The 22132-nt window shown below is 39.9% G+C and overlaps 1 protein-coding gene across 2 annotated transcripts in view; it reads right to left on the bottom strand.

The window, feature by feature from the left end:
* Positions 1-19825, bottom strand: part of LOC138966284 (acid-sensing ion channel 1-like) — a 42387-nt gene extending 22562 nt beyond the window's left edge. The window contains exons 1-2 of one of the 2 annotated variants that reach the window (XM_070338443.1): positions 18699-19825; positions 9827-10064 (exon numbers count right to left, since the gene is read on the bottom strand). In XM_070338443.1, the coding sequence (XP_070194544.1) occupies positions 9827-10039 (213 nt within the window). In that variant the 5' untranslated portion in view covers positions 10040-10064; positions 18699-19825. The remainder of the gene's footprint in view (positions 1-9826; positions 10065-18698) is intronic. The other variant, XM_070338444.1, reaches the window with a different exon arrangement.
* Positions 19826-22132: the final 2307 nt, after the last annotated feature.

The raw sequence follows: 22132 nt of genomic DNA, 5'->3' as shown, positions 1-22132 counted from the left end.
AGCCTGAAGCATTCGTTTTCCACACGGGTCTAAACGACATCAGGATAAACTCGGGACAAAAAGCCGCTGCAAAGATGCAAAAACTGATCAAAAATACCAAAGACACTTTCCCCTCCAGCAAAATAGTCATCAGCAAAGTGGCGCCAACAAGCAAAGAAGAACTAAATTCAAAACGTGACGTTCTGAACGCAATCATCTTCGCCGAATATCAGGAAGACAAAAATGTCTCGTTTGTGTCCTACGAAGACTTATACGCATTTTCACGAGATGGAGTACACCCAGCCTTGAAAGGAACCGGACACCTCGCGAAGACCTTAGGAAACCATCTCGAAGGCCTTCTATGGAAGACTCAAGGGAAAAAAGGCAAACGAAATGAGAGCTTCAACAATGCATGGAGACATGATCAAAGAAGTCACCCCCAAATGAATGAGCGCTACAACAACACATGGAGACATGACCAAAGAAGTCACCCCCAAATGAATGAGCGCTATAACAACACATGGAGACATGACCAAAGAAGTCACCCCTCAATGAATGAGCGCTACAGCAACACATGGAGACATAACCAAAGAAGTCACCCCTCAATGAATGAGCGCTACATCAACACACGGAGACAGGACCAAGGAAGTCACCCCCCAATGAGGAGTCAAGGATGGAAGAGAAACTATCCACCGACAAGGAGAGGATGGTTTAACCACCCAAGTTCTTTCACATCATACTCTCCTTACTTCGACCAAACATGAGATATCAAGTACGGACCAAGACGACAAGAAACAGAACCAAACAGCTTCATTGTCGAAACTGAAATTAACAAATTCATTGTTTATATTTCATTCTAGTTATTTTAGTTATGTTTGAAAAACATTGTTCATCCATTAAAATTTTGTCGTGGAACCTTAAAGGGGTAAAAGAAAAAATACACGGAGATATTGTACACAAGCTGAACGAACAAGATATCCAACAATACATGAATAAATACGACATAGTTTTTATAGAAGAAACTCATCTTGACAAAGAAAATAAGGACAATATTTACATCACTGGGTTTGGTAGGGGACAACATTTCATAAGACCAAAAAGAAAAAAAGCCACAAGTGCATCAGGAGGAATCAGTCTATTTATTAAAGAACATTTACAACAAAAAATTACCATATTACCAAGAAGTAATTGTGACATTGTGTGGTTACAAATCAAAAACAAGAATACTAGAGGAGCAGATTTGTTCATAGGCTGTGCATATATACCACCTGAGACGTCTTCATTTGGAAGAGAATTCACATCAAAAGTGTGGGACAAACTTGAAGAAGACTTAGAAGAATTATCGTCGAAAGGCTACGTCACACTATGTGGTGATTTTAACTCAAGAACTGGTGATCTCCAAGACTATATTCCTTCTGACAATGATGTATTCAAGTACCCTTATGAACACTTTACTAACTTAAATAGGCACTCGTCAGACAAAGTCGTTCAAAAGTATGGTAGAAGGTTAATCGACTTATGTTTACATAATAACATGAATATACTGAATGGGAGAGCTCTTGGTGATATAAATGGTCGCTATACGTGTTATACGCCATACGGATGTAGTGTAGTTGACTACTTCATATGTTCACAAGAAATACTCAAAGAGGTAATTTACATGAAAGTACATAACTTACAAATATACTCAGATCACTGTCCATTGGAAATGAAAATTCAAATACCATTTATTGATACAACTATTAACAACAACAAATCAACAGAACGAAACAAATATAACAGTTTTTCCAAAAATGATGAAGAAATCATAACCGAAAAATATCAATGGGATTGTAAATCTGAAGATATTTTCAAAAGATATCTTGACACACAAGATATGAAAAACAAATTAAAACTCATACAATTAGATATTGATAGAATAAAACATAATAATGGAAATATTACTGCAGAAGATGACATAAACTATTTAACAGATGAAGTTACAAAAATGTTAAACAATGCTGCAAATACATGCCTTATAAAAAGGATCATAAAAAAAAGCAAACACAATCGAAAAAAGAAAAACAAAAGGTGGTTTGACAAAGAATGCTATTTACAGAGAAGAGAATTAAAATCGTTATTAAATGCATTAAATAGACGCCCTTATGATAAAAACTTATGTCAAAAATATTACGCTATACGAAAAAAATATAACTCAAACATAAAGAAAAAGAAAAATATTTTAAAGAATAAACTAGTAACAAAATTAAATAATGATTTCAACAACGACCCCAATGAACTATGGAAAACATTGAAAGAGTTAAGATCTATGGGAGACAGTAACAATAACACAACATATACAGTAAATCCAATGAAATGGATGAATCATTTAGAAAAATTAATAAGCATGGAAACTAAAGTCACAGAAGAAAGAAAGAAAACAATTGCAGAAGAACTAAGTAAAATGGAAAATAATGATAATATACCTATGTTAGACGATCCAATAACAGAAAAAGAAATAAGACAAGAATGCAAATTACTAAAACCAAAGAAATCGCCAGGTAAAGATAAAATTACTAATGAAATCATAAAGGCTAGTCTAAATCACACTATCAAAATATTAAAAGATATTTTTAATATGATTTTGAAAACCGGAAACTATCCTAAAGAATGGAAAACTGGAATAAGTGTAGCAATATATAAAAAGGGAGACCCAATAGATCCAGGAAACTATAGAGGTATAACCTTAAGTAGCAATTTAAGTAAATTATTTTGCAAAATAATAAATTCAAGAATGGCACAATACCTTGAAAAAAACAACATTTTGATAAAAGAACAAGCAGGATTTCGTAAAGGATACAGAACTAGCGATCAAATATTCATTTTAAAGAAAATAGTAGATGATATTATTAAGGTAAAAAATGGAAGACTTTATGCTTGTTTTGTTGATTTCCAAAAGGCGTTTGATAATGTTTGGCATGAAGCCCTGTTATTTAAGTTACGTAAGGTTGGAATCAGAGGAAAATGTTATAAAATAATAGAAAACATGTACAACAATACAACTGTGTGCACACAAATGATAAATGGATATTCCCATGACATCACAGTTAAAAAGGGAGTACATCAAGGAAATACCCTCAGTCCAACTTTGTTTAATATATTTATAAATGACATAGTTAAAGATATGCCAGATTTTGATTCCCCTTCTATCAAAATTAACTCAAACGATAACATATCATGTTTATTATATGCCGATGACATGGTTATGTTATCAAAGACAAAGGTGGGCATACAACAAAAATTGGATTATTTAGACATGTATTGTCATAAATGGGGATTAGAAATTAATAAAGATAAAACTCAGATGGTGGTTTTTTGCAAAATAACCCCCAAAATAAAGACAATATTCAAATGCGGTGAAAATATAATCAAAACAACCGACCAATACAAATATTTAGGCATGATATTTAATCAAAATGGTAAACTAACTTTGGCGCAAGAACATTTAAGTAAACAAGGAAATAAAGCAGCATATTCTCTTCGAAAAACATTTAGAAATGAAAATGTGCAAGTTGATACAATATTTCATTTATTTGATTCATTGGTTAACCCCATTTTAACATATGGAGCAGAAATTTGGTTCCCTTACATGTTCACGAGCAAAAACGATACCAATGACATTGAAAACTTTTTTGAAAGATGTATTTCGAATGAATGTCTTCACGAATCTGTCCATGTTAAATTTTGTAGATTTATTCTTGGTGTGCACAAAAAAGCCATGTGGATTCCAGTTTTAGCAGAAATAGGAAGATTTCCTTTGGGACTAAACATGTTATCACAAAGCATATCGTATTGGGCACATATTTTGAAAACGGAGAATAAATCACTTATTCATCAAATATATGAAGAAATGTTAAACCAAGCGCCAAAAAATCCGTGGCTAACTTTCATCAAAGAGCTTTTGTACAAAATAGGTTTTAAACATGTATGGCTTAATCAATATACATTTGACATCGGTAAACTACAAAACGCCATACAAGAAAAGTTAAGGAGTAACTACATAAAGTTTTGGGAGAAAATTAAATGTGAAGGTCGTCCAAGGCTGAAATTTTATTCCTCTGTAAGCAAGACATACGAAGTTCAGCCATACCTTATAAGCATTACGAATATCAAGCATAGACATTTACTGAGTAAATTAAGGACAAGTACACACTCTTTAAAAATTGAAACTGGAAGACATAATAACATACCAAGAGAAAATCGTTTATGTAATAAATGCAACGTTATTGAAGATGAAATTCACTTCCTGGACGGATGTCAAAAGTTCACTGAACTGCGAAATGATTTTATAAAGGATCTATCAAATATAGATATAAAGTATTACAACAATAAACCTAGTGAAGTATTTTGCGAAGACAGAATACAAATTCGTCTAGGAAAGTTTATTTCAGATTGTTTTAATCGCTCTTTGTGTCAATAACCAATTTGGTTCCGACAATAAAATATATTCTATTCTATTCTATTCTATTCTATTCACACACACACACACACTCAAACACACACCCACATACACACACACACATTTACACACACTCACACCCACACACACACACACACACAGTCACTCGCTCACGTATGCACACACCAATTAGGGCCAACATTAGCAGATACCCTATCAATTTGAAAACCAATGCTGTCGACGCATCAATTACGAAATTAGGACAGTCATCAACAGTGTTTGCCCTGCCATCAAGCGTAAAACAGAACTCGTTTAATTTTGTCTCAAAATCAACTGCACAACAGCGTTTGAATGATTACTTATCGCTTTTGGAACTCAGTTCTCACGTCAAAAATTAGGACACTGACGCATAGTGTATGCTTGGCAAAAAATGCCTTCTATTTTTAAAACAAAGTACTGATCGTGATTTTGTTTTCACACAGTGTTGCAGAGCAAAATAATTCATACGTCAGCAAAGGTGTGTAGGTAGGGTTGGGTGACCGACCGGAACCTCCCTTCTTTTGACAGGTAATTTCAGGTTGTGAAACGTAAAAGCTATACCTAGATGGCTGTTTGAAATAGGTAGGAAACATCGAAGTAGGTGGGTAGCCTTAAAGGTACTTAAAGGCAAAGTCATTGCCGTGTAAACTTTCGGCCCACCATCTCAGATCTTCACAGACTTTTACATGAGATAAGACTATCCCTCCACTTGGTCACATACCAAAAATGAACTGTTTAGGTGCTCTCTGCGCACAGTTTTTTTATGAATTTATTTCGAGAGAGCCGCTGGTGGCTTTTTTAAGAAATTAGTTCATTAAAAAATTCCAATTCACCACAACAAGCAGTCAGTGTATTTATTTTTGGTATGTGTCTAAACGGAGGTCATATCCCACGTAATTGTCTGGCCAGATCTGAGAAGGTAAGCGAACTGTTTATGAGGCAAGGAGTTTTCCTTTAAAGCTACAGTGTATTGATGCATGACTGCAGAATTATTGATGTAAGTTTTTTATCCACTCTGTTCCACATGATTGCCTTACATGATTTTGCGCAGTTCAGGGATACTCACAATGGTTGTTAGAGCGGTTTGTTTATTGGTCGACTTGCCGATGAAGATGCTACACATTTTGTGTATTTATTTATTTATTTATTACTCTATGTATATGTTATACTGTACTATTTGTTGGTTTAATTTTTCTTCTTTCTTTATGATTTATCTATGTATCTATTATTTACTTATCTTTTCATTTGCATAGCTACCCTACTTATTGGTAATGTCTTGTATTGTATACTCATTTTTTTTGTACTGCTAATAAGAAGATTACATTTTAACACATTATAAATTTTTTTAATGTGTTACATGTATTTTTTGTCCAGTTTCAATAATAATTGTGATTGAAATGAATGCGAGTACTCACCCTCATTACCCGTTTTTGTTGTTGTCGTTTTAAGACCATGGGGGGAAAAGAGAAGCTGAAAGTCAATACTTCAGGGGGGGGGGGGGGGGGGATTGCTGATGATTCACCAAAAGGTATGCGCACTATCAAAGTAGCGCTACGAGTCATTGAACACATTGATGTTACTAAAGCCGCGGGGTATTCATTATGTAGGGAGGGTGAGGGTGTTTGTATTTCGTCTCCCCTCAGATAAGATGTATTGTCGATCTTACAAGTCCAATTCACACGACAAAGGTTTGGGCTGAACACTGTGAGTTCTGGGTCAATCGACAATTATATTTGAAGGGACACTAGAACGTAGAGAGGCAGGCAAAGGGAGAAATAAACACGCACACAAACACACTGTTACACAGTCACAGACACAACACACAGACACAACACACAGACACAACACACAGACACAACACACAAACACACTGTTACACAGTTACAGACACAACACACAAACACACTGTTACACAGTTACAGACACAACAAACAGACACAGGCACATACAGAAACGGACGGACACAAACGCACGCTGGAACGCACTACATAAACTTTACAAACTTCTAAAACTATCACGCCATGTCAGAACATAAGTCAGGCCTCTGCATAACCTAGATATTGGCTGGATGGTATTGTCCCTACACTCTTTTTTATGCCTATTAAAACATCTTATCAGTATTACTCTGTCTCTCAGGACAGGCTTTCACTAATCCTTGAAGTATGTGTAAATAACAGGTATGTTTGAACACCGCCCAGCAAACTGCGTCAGGCACTTCAATTTTCCGTGAAACACTTGTTCACTAAATATCAAAAGGAAGTCCAAAATAATTATCTAAAATGTAAAAAGGAATGGATATCTACCAATGCAGCAGTTCTTTGACAATTCTGCTGCAAGAATCACGCTGCTGAAATAGGTGTCAATAATGACAACAAGTGATCATTTTCCATTTGATTATGACCCAAACGTAACCCCCACTGTGGCCTTAAAATTGGACAAGTTTCAGTGTAATTTTACTAACCTTTTACAAAGAGGGGGGGGGGGGGGGGGCTAAACACTGCAAAGTTACACAATTAAATTTCTTACAATATCCTCCTGAAATATTGTAGTAATTTTATTTTATCAGTTCAGCATATTATTTCTCTAAAAAAAACCACGGACATATATATGTTTACAGAAATCAGATTAGGTCAGCATGCATGGAGCTCTGGTCAAGAAGGCCCAAACAAACTGAGGCATTTTTTTCTTTTCGATGGTTGACAAGAAGGACGAAGACAAAGATACTGATTATGATGCTATGGATTTCCATTCCGGGTTGAGACAGGGCCGCACTGTTCGCTTACTGTCACAACATATCATGGCGTCAACTCGGTCCCAGAATTGTTGTATTGCGGTGTTTGTCATGCCCGTTAAAGCAACCCCTTCAAAGTCGCATGAAAGGAGCAACCGAGATTTATCAGAATAATAGCTTACTCTGACAATACGCACACTGCAATAACATCGGGAAAGCTGACGTACATATCTTATTTTGCCGCAACAATAGACCCAATTGTGATACTTCTATTAGTGACCACCCTGGACACAGCCAGCTGACCGCTACATACTGTCACAGTTAAAGCCAGCATCCTTCCCGTATAAACGAGCATGCAAATCGGCACAGGTAAATGGCAGTCTTTAACACACCATTCCGTAAATTAAACATAATTCATTTTTACCAAGAAGAAGAAGAAGAAGAAGAAGAAGAAGAAGAAGAATAAGAGAAACATCAAAATAGGCATGTCTACCCAAGGGACAGACCAAAAGTGATCTTTATAAACAAGTGGTCGCTGTTTAAAGGTGAATTCTATAGAAACAAATCGTTAGGTGGTCATAATTGGCAGGTAGTCGTTATCGAGAAGATCTGGTCGCAAGGACAAGTTCGACTGAATTGATTATTCTGCTTTCTTTGTCATTTCCCTTCATCAAAACAACAAACAATTCTATCCTATGTGCGGCAAAAGTAGGCTATGCCAAACCTACTTCCAAACCTGCCTGTTCCTTTCCATGTTTGTGAACATATCAATAATGAATAATGTACGGTATTACAGGGTTTCATTTACTAGAGCGCCTTGCGCCATTGGCGCATAACATCTCAAAATGTCCCATTGGAATTACCTTCAGTGCGTCAAAAGGCGCACTGAGATTACGTACCACTGCACCACCCCATGCACACTTTTCACGGGAGTACAATGTTCGGAATGAGCTAGGCAAAAACGCGCGCCAAGCCGAGCAACTTGCGAGTTTGTAAAATGCAATGTGATTTGCTTTTTAAAATGTAATTCATTAGTATTCAACCAATTCTGCGAACTATCTGTGCTTGCGCGATTACGTCTGTGGAAACTGTCAACAGAAGCAATATCGATCGAAACACAGACAAACACACACACACATACACTAACCAGATACACTGGCAAATTCTCATATCATCATATGGCACTAAATAGCACTATTTTGCATCTTTCGACAAAAGCATTTTCGGACCGCCTGCTAGTGCGTTTTGCCTTCGACTATGTCATGTTCCATCAGAATTTGGTTCGGGGGGACAAATGTCCCATTGTCTTTTTCTTCCAGGGAGTACAATGTTCGGAATGAGCTGCAAACAGCAAACGAAGAGACGTTTACCAAGAAATCACGCTTATTAAAAACACCGCAGCCTGACAACATTATGATCTTGTGTGCGTCAGCCACAGAAAGTCGTCCCTCTATCGTAGGAGGTTATAAAATACAGATGCCTTGTCTGATGTTCTTTATTATGTGGACATTCTCCGTTATTTCTTGCCTTCACCCAGATTTGCGCCAGATAATGACACCGAACAGAAGTAACTACGGAGAAAATAATCATATGATGCGTTAAGGCGTCAACGTGGACTGGCACATACTAAGACGAACTACAAACTTGAGAAATGCTCTCAGAAAGCAAACAAAGAGTCGTTTACGAAGTATCACGCTTATCAAGAACACTACAGAGTGACAACTAATTAATCTCACCATCAATATCGATTTGTTTGCGTGAGACCAGAAAGTCATTCATCTCGTGTAGTATATTACAGACGTGTGTTCCGTTTATTCTGATAGAGATCAGACTTAACTTACAATCGCAGTCTTGCCCTAATATGGAGTTTGTAAATCACAACATTACAAAGCAGACTGAAACCAGGGCAAATAGTACATCTGGTTTGAAGCTTTGGATGAGACATCATAATCATTTCCAATCTGGCTTCTGCACGTTTCACTGTAGGATGACCTCTGAAAGGATTGTTACGTATGACCATAATTATAATATCCGAGAATAACCCCATAGTTATATTTATCAATATTCATCTTCACTCAAGCGTTAATTTTCTTGGTCAACAATTTTACTTCTCTCAGTATACACATGTGTCCAAGATTGGAAACCAAATATGCGGTTCACAGAGTACTAATCTTAGTTAACAGCAGCTTTTGCGGCAACTCAGCGTTGTTGTCTGTAAATCGTGTGAGAGAGAGAGAGAGAGAGAGAGAGAGAGAGAGAGAGAGAGAGAGAGAGAGAGAGAGAGAGAGCGAGTCAGAGAGATAAGGAGACAGAGGCACAGACAGGCAGACAGCAAGCCAGCAAGCCAGCAAGCCAGCAAGCCAGACCGACAGACAGACAGACAGACAGGATGAGAGAGAAGAAAGAAGGCACTGACAAATAGACAGAAAAAAACGAGAGACAGACAGAGACAGGGACAGAGACAGAGACAGAAGGACAGAGACAGACGGACACAAAGACAAACAGACAGACAGACAGACAGACCGACAGACAAAGATTTAAGCTCAAACGTGGAAACTATTGACAACCACAGGGAAACAAATTCCAGGTCTAAAATGGACTCAAAACAAACAAACCACAAATACATCGAAAATGTTTACCTTATAAGCATCCGATCCTCTCATGGACTCAATTCCGGAGTCCTCCATGGAAAAGTTAGACTTCTGTGGCGACTGTCGCCCATACGTGTCTCGAAAATGGTCGTCGCCGTCGTAGCGTTGATTTCTGCGAGAGCTGCTCATAGGTGGACCTCTGTCGTAGCCGCCATTCGCTGCGCCCCACCCGTTGCCATTGTGACCGTAGTTACTGGACATGGCTCAGCGTGGCAGATGCAACCTGCTTTAACAAACAATGGAATGTGCGCGATCTTAGTAATGACAAAAAGAATAAACGAGAGGACGAATCGTCTGGCAGCTGAGATTAGGTCAATAAAATAATATTAATAATAATAAATATAATAATAAATGAGCATTTATATAGCGCAACTACATAACTTTACAATTATGCTCTTTGCGCTTGACACATTTAAAATTCAAACACAGTTATACAAGCATTTACATCTACATTCATAGTCAGCAACGCTTAATTAAAAGCATACACCATCAAACATACATTACAACAGATTCTTCCACAAACTAAGTAATAAAAAAATGAATAAAATAGGTAGTAAAAACAAGGAAATACCAGCTGAATACCCTTAATCAAACAGAACATGTTATTAATACTGAAAAACAGCCCTAAATGTGTATACACATTATCACATTATCACTAAAACAACAAATACACTACATGAAGCCCATATTGTGTTTATCTCCGCATGCGGCTTTTTATTTGGCGGAAATCGTACGAGCTGTGTCCCCTGGGTGTCAGAGAAGACTAACTTAATTTCTTTGTGAAGTCTTCAATATCGAGTTTTGTCATATTTAATTATTTTGAAGGGTCAAAAATATCGGCTACGGTCGGGGAAAAAATGTAGGGTCAGTCGGGTAATCGTAAACACAAAATAACTTTGTTCGTGGTCTAATAAGTATAGCAGTGAAACGAATAAGCGACTTTCATGGTCGAGGGATGCTACACGTGTGTTGTGAAAATGCTGTGGTTGGGTAGGTAAGGTGAATTGATGATTGGTAAGCAGCACATCGCATTAACAGCTGCATAATTACGAGTCGTTTCATAACTGTAAAAGTATAACTAATAAGTGCATTCAGACAGTACAGGTATTGAAAATAATTGAAAACAAAGAAGTCTTAGTTTTCGTGTTAGTCTGTTTCCTTGTTTGTCAAACTTAACGACAATATAATTCAAATTGAGATTACGCCTCCCATTACACTGTAAACACTATAATGCACACAGACCACTGCTATGTACTGTTTGTGACCGCTAACATCATATCAATCAAAGTTCTGTAACCATAGAAACGTGTGTAATACAGATTGCTATCATTGTACTGTATATGTTGCATACATGATTTAAGGTTACATTTCCAACCACCCTCCCGGCCCCCTCTTGATTAAATGTAAAAATGTCCACCGCTGGCCCTTCAACCAGACTCTACATGTGCGATGATGGAGAAGATTGTTTAACTTTCCAGTGGTAATTAAAGTGATATGTTTTAATTTGTTGTGATAAATAAGAAGAAAAAAAATAGACTGCCAACGTTCCGAAATTCAGAATAAAAAAACCAAGAAAGGTATGTTGTTGGATCCAGCGGTCTTTTAAGTGCACAGACAAACACCAATTAGACAAAACTCATCGGACAATATGTTCAGCCACACACTTGAACTAAAGTTAATGTGGGCGGAGTTATAACCTAAAAGTTAGTGCACCTTTTGAATGGGGCTGTACAATTTCCCATGGGAATTCTCTGTGCTTGGTGTGTGTCAGAATCACGCTGCCTCGATGGGTAAATAAATATTACAACACCACGATTTTATTTTTAGCGTGGCTCCTTTGAAATTGGAAGCAAATGATAGCAAAGCGGGAGCAGAAAAACACTTAAATACAATCAATACGTGTTCGACTGTTAACATGTAATTGAAGCGAAGCGAGAGCAAAAAACACATCAGATATGCAAGCGAGAACAGACGTTGAGGGCCCTAAAGGGTTTAACATCGTGATCGTGATTGGCGTTTTTTGACCTTTCTGTGACCGTGATTGCCGAAATTTCCATTTCTGTGATCGTGATGGGACTTTGCTCGTGATCCGTGATGACAAAAAAATCAAGTCTCGTGATCGTGATCGTCATTTGTTTTCGTGATCGTGATGGGCATTATTGCAAAGCATTTTATTTTCAACGTACATTTTTCACAGCTGTATCACTCTATGATCCTCTATTCGTCAAGGTGTTTGTGATCGTGAAAACAAAAATCAAGGTAACTGTGATCGTGAAAGCTAAAATTTCCCTTCCCGTGATCGTGATGATACCCTCCCTTTGGGGCCCTCGACGTTGTTCGGAAATAACTCTGTCGGTTTTGTATGTGTTGTGAAAGAGTGAATGCTCTTGGTTTTACTGTTTCAAACTTTCCGGCGTGACATTACAGGAAAGTCACAAGCTAGAGATGTGTCTGGAACACTTGAAAAACAAGGAGCACGCGTAGAGAGCTTGCCTCACTCGTCGGCATCCGTCGGTCCCGTGGGGCCATGGATCTGCTCCTGGAAAAGTCAGGTGGCGCGGGAACAGCGCCTGCTGTGGCTGTGTAGTCCGATGCGACTACACGTGTGAGAGGTATCTGATGGTGTTGATACTTTGATGTTCTTTTCTTTGGCTTTGAGCCTTTGTCGCTTTCGAGGCTAGCTGGAGCTTCCCTTCTCCCTTGGCTAGGCCTCTCTTCAGTTCGTGCCTCCAGCGGACTCAGTCTTGAGCAAGGTCTTCACAGCCGTTGATGTCCATGTCGAGGGCCTTCATGTCTCTTTTGCAGACATCTCTGTAGCGGAGTTGGGGCTCTCTTGCCTGATGCCAGCTGACCGTACAGTAGATCCTTGGGGACCCTGCCGTCTTCCATTCTGCGCACATGACCGAGCCAACGGAGTCGGCGTTGCCGAAGCAGTGTGTGCATGCTGGGCATGCTATAGCCTGGGCTGAGGTGATATAGAAGCCAGGCTGTAGCCCACGCAGCAGGTCCCCCCTCTCCACGTCACTGATGAAGTCCAATGGAAGGGCAGGAGCCAGTACAGCTTTCACAACCCATACACACCTGACAGACTTACACTCTTTCACAACCCATACACACCTGACAGACTTACACTCTTTCATAACCCATACACACCTGACAGACTTACACTCTTTCACAACCCATACATACCTGACAGACTTACACTCTTTCACAACCCATACACACCTGACAGACTTACACTCTTTCATAACCCATACACACCTGACAGACTTACACTCTTTCACAACCCATACACACCTGACAGACTTACACTCTTTCACAACCCATACACACCTGACAGACTTACACTCTTTCACAACCCATACATACCTGACAGACTTACACTCTTTCACAACCCATACACACCTGACAGACTTACACTCTTTCACAACCCATACACACCTGACAAACTTACACTCTTTCACAACCCATACACACCTGACAGACTTACACTCTTTCACAACCCATACACACCTGACAGACTTACACTCTTTCACAACCCATAAATACCTGACAGACTTACACTCTTTCACAACCCATACACACCTGACAGACTTACACTCTTTCACAACCCATACACACCTGACAGACTTACACTCTTTCACAACCCATACACACCTGACAGACTTACACTCTTTCACAACCCATACATACCTGACAGACTTACACTCTTTCACAACCCATACACACCTGACAGACTTACACTCTTTCATAACCCATACACACCTGACAGACTTACACTCTTTCACAACCCATACACACCTGACAAACTTACACTCTTTCACAACCCATACACACCTGACAGACTTACACTCTTTCATAACCCATACACACCTGACAGACTTACACTCTTTCACAACCCATACACACCTGACAGACTTACACTCTTTCATAACCCATACACACCTGACAGACTTACACTCTTTCACAACCCATGCACACCTGACAGACTTACACTCTTTCATAACCCATACACACCTGACAGACTTACACTCTTTCATAACCCATACACACCTGACAGACGTACACTCTTTCACAACCCATACACACCTGACAGACTTACACTCTTTCACAACCCATACACACCTGACAGACTTACACTCTTTCACAACCCATACACACCTGACAGACTTACACTCTTTCATAACCCATACACACCTGACAGACTTACACTCTTTCACAACCCATACACACCTGACAGACTTACACTCTTTCATAACCCATACACACCTGACAGACTTACACTCTTTCACAACCCATACACACCTGACAGACTTACACTCTTTCACAACCCATACATACCTGACAGACTTACACTCTTTCACAACCCATACACACCTGACAGACTTAGGCCTACACTCTTTCATAACCCATACACACCTGACAGACTTACACTCTTTCACAACCCATACACACCTGACAGACTTACACTCTTTCACAACCCATACACACCTGACAGACTTACACTCTTTCACAACCCATACATACCTGACAGACTTACACTCTTTCACAACCCATACACACCTGACAGACTTACACTCTTTCACAACCCATACACACCTGACAGACTTACACTCTTTCACCACCCATACACACCTGACAGACTTACACTCTTTCACAACCCATACACACCTGACAGACTTACACTCTTTCACAACCCATACACACCTGACAGACTTACACTCTTTCACAACCCATACATACCTGACAGACTTACACTCTTTCACAACCCATACACACCTGACAGACTTACACTCTTTCACAACCCATGCACACCTGACAGACTTACACTCTTTCATAACCCATACACACCTGACAGACTTACACTCTTTCATAACCCATACACACCTGACAGACGTACACTCTTTCACAACCCATACACACCTGACAGACTTACACTCTTTCACAACCCATACACACCTGACAAACTTACACTCTTTCACAACCCATACACACCTGACAGACTTACACTCTTTCATAACCCATACACACCTGACAGACTTACACTCTTTCACAACCCATACACACCTGACAGACTTACACTCTTTCACAACCCATACACACCTGACAGACTTACACTCTTTCACAACCCATACACACCTGACAGACTTACACTCTTTCATAACCCATACACACCTGACAGACTTACACTCTTTCATAACCCATACACACCTGACAGACTTACACTCTTTCACAACCCATACACACCTGACAGACTTACACTCTTTCATAACCCATACACACCTGACAGACTTAGGCCTACACTCTTTCATAACCCATACACACCTGACAGACTTACACTCTTTCACAACCCATACACACCTGACAGACTTACACTCTTTCACAACCCATACACACCTCAGTGACAGACTTAGTTCCGGAGTTCGTCTATTGATTGACTCTTTACACACCACAGGCTGTAGAAACAGAGCGAGAGCAGAAGAAAATCGACTCGCAAGCAAAGTCTGATGGAGAAAAAACAATGAACATGAATAAATGGGAGATATAGATGATTATATTAGTGTAGCTGCGTGACTGAAGTTTTTGAAGCGCACTATGAACGGCGCAAATAAGAGAAGGTAACTGCATACTAACATAACAATACCAAAAGCAATAACAATACCAATAGCAATAACAAACATTTTATTGTCTATTTAAATGAATATATTAAAATGGAATCCTTTCTTCGTCGCATCTAACCTGCCTGTCAACGATTTTAAAACACACGTTTTGGCAAGGATTATGAGCACATTTAACAATAACAAAAACGCATTAAACAAGTAAGTACATGTATAATATAAACAAGCTAACTGATTGCCACTGCCACTAACTCAGAGTGCCAGAACTTTATGTCAATGACATTACAATATTAATAACATCGTTATCCAAGCGGAGCGCGGGCGAAGCCCGCGCGTAGCGAGGTAGTTTTTTTTTTCATCTCCCAGCACTGAACATTTTTTTGCCAAGTGGTGTCTGTCTGTGAACATTGTTCTAGAATTCATCTTTTAGCACAATATTAGCGACACTGTTTGGACAATTCTATTAAAATTAGGCGTACAAACTGATTTTGTTTCGGGGAATCCTCTCAGAGGATCAGAATTTTCATATAATATCATCGGAAGCTGTTACAACGGGAAAATGTGAAACTTTTGTCACTTTTTAACATGGAATTTCATCTTTGAGCGTTTCAAGCGGACTTTAATAAAATAGTTATTTGCGAATTAAGCAGCGGAAGACACTCACCGGTTCAACATGTGTATGGTCATTAAACCTCAAAACATTTCAGTAAGTGGTTTAGACAAACACCTCCGACATGTGAGGGTGACTGGTTTGTAGCTGAAGAGTTTTTTTCTAAAGTGTGTTCTAAATACAAATGACGTACTGGTAATGATGTAATGAGTTGTTCTAATCTTGTTCTTGGAACTCTTGCTGTTCCAAGCTTGTTCTTAGCAAGTCTTGGTGACGAGAACAAAGACTATCAATGAAATCTTTAGAAATAACCTCTGACAACGACGACGATGACGACGACGACGACGATAACAACAACAACAACAAATGACATCGACGACGACAACAACAACAACAACAACAACAACAACAACAACAACAACAACAAAAACAACACGAGAACAACAACAATCACGACAACGAACATGACAACAACAACACCAACAACTACGACGACAACTACAACGACTGGGTTATGATGACATCACCAATGATTTAAAGGCCGTTAAAAAATCGTTAAATCCTATTTCTTCACTGATTCTTATGAAATTTTAAAGGTAGGTTTGTTGTCCCCAACTTATTTTCACTCCATACTTTTCCAGAAGAAAAACATAATTTTGGCAGTTAAAAACCGTTAAATTTAAATTCTTCACCGATATTTATGAAATTTTGTGGGTAGGTTCGTTGTCCCCAACTGATTTTCACTCTATACTTTTCCAGAAGAAAGACATAATTTTGGCAGTTAAAAAACGTTAAATTTCAATTCTTCACCTATCTTTATGAAATTTAGTGGGTGGGTCCGTTGTCCCAAACTGAATTTTAAGACATACTTTTCCAGACAAAAAACCTTATTTTTGGCAGTTAAAAACCGTTAAATCTCAATTCTTCATCGATATTTATGAAATTTTGTGGGTAGGTTCGTTGTCCCCAACATATTTTCACTCCATACTTTTCCAGAAGAAAAACATAATTTTGGCAGTTAAAAACCGTTACATTTAAATTTTCACCTATCTTTATGAAATTTAGTGGGTGGGTCCGTTGTCCCAAACTGAATTTCAAGACAAACTATTCCAGTCAAAAAAACTTATTTTGGCAGTTAAAAACCGTTAAGTCTCAATTCTACACCGATATTTATGACATTTTGTGGGTAGGTTTGTTGTCAGATTTGACATGATGGCAGAATTGAAAGTGTGAGATATCCTGATGTTTCACAATTTATGCTGCATAATTCAGCCCCACAGGCGCTTGAATTTTAGGTGGAGTTGGGTTTTTTTTCAGCCCAAACCAGTAACCCCCACATGGTTTTCATGTCCCTTTCTGAGAGACTTCAAGAAGTTTCAATTTGACGTCATGATTAGCCTGCCGCATTAGCAAGTATGAAAACACGTCATCGATGACACATTTTAAGAGAGAGAGAGAGAGAGAGAGAGAGAGAGAGAGAGAGAGAGAGAGAGAGAGAGAGAGAGAGAGAGAGAGAGAATCATGTACACACAGATGGACGACTTCGCTTGGGGTATGTACTGCCCGGCAGTACACATCTACTTTATTATTAGTATCTATCAGAATCATAATATTGTACAATAGTTAACTTCTTATATTTCATGGATCTGTGTACCGGCACGGTTGGCCTAGTGGTAAGGCGTCCGCCCCGTGATCGGGAGGTCGTGGGATCGAACCCCGGCCGGGTCATACCTAAGACTTTAAAATTGGCAATCTAGTGGTTGCTCCGCTTGGTGTATGGCATTATGGGGTTAGTGCTAGGACTGGTTGGTCCGGTGTCAGAATAATGTGACTGGGTGAGACATGAAGCCTGTGCTGCGACTTCTGTCTTGTGTGTGGCGCACGTTATATGTCAAAGCAGCACCGCCCTAATATGGCCCTTCGTGGTCGGCTGGGCGTTAAGCAAACAAACAAACAAATGGATCTGTGGTGCATTACAAAGGAAAACAATCACATTAAAAAATATCACAGAATCAGATATTATAATTTGCACACACTTCCTAAAATAAGTACACACGCGCACACACAAAAAACCTTCAGACAAACGTACGTGCATGTAACACGCACCCACGAATTCACCCAGATAACATAACACATAATACGACCGAATGTTCAGTGGGTTTTACAGTAAATAGAGCTGACATCTAAACAGCAGATTGTTCTCGCAAGTAGCGAAATGGTATCATGCTCTTGTTGTTGTTGTTGTTGTTGTTGTTGTTGTCGTTCTTCTTCTTCTTCTTTTTCTTCTTCTTCTTCTTGTCTTGATATAACTTGTTTGACGGCTTACTCTTTGCTTGCTGATTTGCTTGTTTGGTGAAATGTTCACATACATCCATACAGACAGACAGACAGACACAGAAAGACAGACAGACACAGAGAGTCTGACAGACAGACAGACAGACACAGAGTCAGGCACTCCGGCAGACAGACAGCAAAACAAACAAACAGACAGCTAGGAAGACACAGAACACCCCCACCCAATATATATATATATATACACACACAAAGCTACCCACCCCCTCCACACACACACACACACACTTCATCTAGAAAACCACGCACACTCACACACACACACACACACACATCTCACCTTCCTCTCCAAAGCAAGTGGTCACTCTCAGCTCAGCAGACGATCCACAGGTCACTCAATCACAAGAACCAGGAAATGACTTTCTCCCAGCTCGTGTGCAGACAATCACCGATTCAAATCCGTTCATCTGCACAAACCTTGCGTGGCCCTGAAACCTTCTTATTTCGAACCACAATGGAGAGGGTCTTTTTTTGTTTGTTTACAGCTTGCCGCACAACCAAATTAGTCACAATCTGTTTATCCACACACATTTCACATGGTATTGAAGACCTCTTATTTGGAGCTTACGAACTGCAGTACAAATCCGCACTTCCGAACCTGCTGACCAACCCAAACTTGACCGTGTACTCAAAGCTCGTTGTTTCCAGCCACGGATGCCGGGAGGGTCAATTCGCGTACAGCTGCTCAACGCTGAGTCCGTTCATTACAGATGTCCTCTGATAGTTAAAACTAATTATGTGGAACCACAGCTAAGAGAGTCAGTTTAGGACCGTCAACACATGTCGAGAGTCCTTTTGTGTTGATTCACACGAACAATTGAGAGCTTCTTATTTCCATCCAGGACTGAGGGAGTCTTTTCAGCTTATTCAGCCACAAGAAAAACGCATTGATGCAGTCTTGGTTTGCTTTGAATTTAGGCACGGCGTCCGGCGACTGAGAAACTATTATGAAGAGAGAGAAGTATAGTATTCCTGTGGTAAAATGAAAGAAGCATGGTATCCTATGATAAAAAGAGAGCGGTATTGTATCCTCAGATGAATTTTTAAGGTGTTGTTTTCTCTGGTTACTTTGAGTTTTTTCCGTGATGAAGTGAAGTCACAGTCCCATGTGAAAGGGGTACCATCGCGTGACGGAGTTGGCCCGGTAAATACGCGTTCGTCAGAGTTTTTAAAAATGCGGCGTTCACTGGGCTGTACAACCGTCAAGGGATGACATATCTGTCTCAGAAATAGTCCTCCGCGTTGTCCCTTTTGTGACGTAGTCACGACTCGACCCTCGTTCTATTTCTCGAGTAACCCCATCTCGATCTTTTTTTTCCAGTGTCTTTCTCTGTCTCTTTCTCTGTTTCTTTCTGGTTGTCTGCGTCGCTCTGTCTGTCTCTCTCGGCTTTCGCAGTGTGTGTGTGTGTGTGTGTGTGTGTGTGTGTGTGTGTGTGTGTGTGTGTGTGTGTCTCTCTCTCTCTCTCTCTCTCTGCCTGTCTGTCTTTCTCTCTCCGTCGCTGTACGTCTGTTTGTAAGTATGTGTAACCGAGTGCCGAAACACCACAATCACCTTTGGAGGCGAAGTCCAATCAAACAGGATTGAGAATTTTAGAGCTTATTTCTAAGCCCTATAAAAACTGTTATGCATTCGCAAAGGAATCCATGAACATACAGAGAGACAAAAGCCGCCAGACCCCATCACAAACAGAACTCTACAATCCACAGGTGTTGCCTACTTCAAAGGCGAACAACTCTGCAGAGTCTGCTGTGAAGGGCGACGGTAGTCTCCCTGTCATATAATTATGTATGTCTGTCTCTGTACAAGAAAATGGTGGACACTAAGTCCTACCCTGTTATGATATTCCATTGCATTATCTCTCCATCGAGACCGCCTCGATGTCGTTTCATACCACCACCACCACTTCCCTCCCTTTCCCCTACCCTTGAACCCGCACTAACCCCCCCCCCCCCCTCCCCTTTCACAACCGTGGGTACCCATCCACGCCTTCCCCGGTTAAAAACAACAACAAAAACAACACTTTCTTCTGATTACATTATTAAGATGGTTTGTAACGTGACTTCTCTCTCCCCCCCCCCCCCCCCCCCCATTTTTCCATGGTATGCCAGCGAATGAAAACAATAGCCTCGGGAATGGACTCTCTACTGCCAAACAAGGAGTTTTGCAAAAATGTCATGATCGTGACGATGTGTACCAAGATGAGAAAAGGTGTTTCTCGTCGGGTCTGAAGAAGCAAAGGAGGACGTGTCAACACTTTCTTTTGTCTCCTTTCCTGGCATTTCCTGCTTCCTCTGCCTGTCAGTGTGTCTGACGGTTGGTTTGGATGTCTGTTTGTCTGTTTGTCTAGCAGACTGGCTGGATGTATGTCTGTGTGAATCAATCTTTACACTTTGTAAAAAAGAAAAAATCCGTGCGCACTGACATAACAAATCAGCCTGTAGATTTATGGACAGCATTGACCCTCAGCAAACAATATTCGTGTACCTGTTCTTTTTACTTCTCTTTACTTATCACCACACACACCCCCTCCCCCCTCCGCATGTCCCCCATCGCGTCTTCTTATCTTTCTCACCCCGTCCAGTACCGCCCCTTTCTCCGTCACGCTTGGATGCGGGCCACTGTGTTCCACGAGAGCGACGTGGGTACAGTGGAACCCCCATTTCAAGACCGAAACAGAAAATAAGGTCTTAAAGATAATTTCCTTCTTTTTTAGACAAAACTTAGTCATAAAATGAAAAATAACTTCCCCCTTTTCAGACCTTAACAAATCTCATGAAAATCAGGTCTTGAAAAAGAGAGAATCTTAAAATTGTAGTAATTTCCCCTCTTGAAGAGCTGTAGGAATCTGAGAAAATCAGGTCTTGAAAAAGAGAGATGAAATGTAAATAACTTCCCCCTTTTAAGACCTACACATATCTGAGAAAATCAGGTTTTGAAAAGGATGGACTTAAAATGGAAGTACACTTTTTCATTTTAAGGCCTGCACAATAACAGACAAAATCAGGTCTTAAATAGAAGGTAGTCTTCTTCTTCTTCTTCTGCGTTCGTGGGCTGAAACTCCCACGTACACTTGTGGTTTTTTTGCACGAGTGGAATTTTACGTGTATGACCGTTTTTTACCCCGCCATTTAGGCAGCCATACGCCGTTTTCGGAGGAAGCATGCTGGGTATTTTCGTGTTTCTATAACCCACCGAACTCTGACATGGATTACAGGATCTTTTTCGTGCGCACTTGGTCTTGTGCTTGCCTGTACACACGGGGGTGTTCGGACACAAAGTTGACTCTGAGAAATAAATCTCTCGCCTAACGTGGGGACGAACTGACGCTGACTGAATACAAATCCAGCGCGCTACCGACTGAGCTACATCCCCGCCCTGTAGTCTTCAAATGAAGATAATCCTGCAGAGAGTATGAACAAGACATCTGAAAAAAGCAAGGCCAGTCTTAAAAGGGTGGGGGTGGGGGCGAGTCTTTAAATCGGTGTCTTTTTAAAAGGGAGGTACCACTGTAGTCCCTCTGACACCAAGGTGAATTTGTCACTGTGGTCTGTTGACGTCCTCCGGTCACGCTCACAGGCGAAAGAAATTCGAAACTTTCACGGCTGTTTAAACTTGTAAGTTGCATGATAGAATATGTTCTCATTAGACCATATGGATAAGAAATATGGTAGTGCTTTGTTCAGCAGTTTATTGTGTGAAACAAATAAAAAAAA

The sequence above is a fragment of the Littorina saxatilis genome, linkage group LG5, assembly GCF_037325665.1.
Source record: "Littorina saxatilis isolate snail1 linkage group LG5, US_GU_Lsax_2.0, whole genome shotgun sequence".
NCBI classification, from domain to species: Eukaryota; Metazoa; Mollusca; class Gastropoda; order Littorinimorpha; family Littorinidae; genus Littorina; species Littorina saxatilis.
This window is presented reverse-complemented; position numbering and strand designations above follow the sequence as displayed.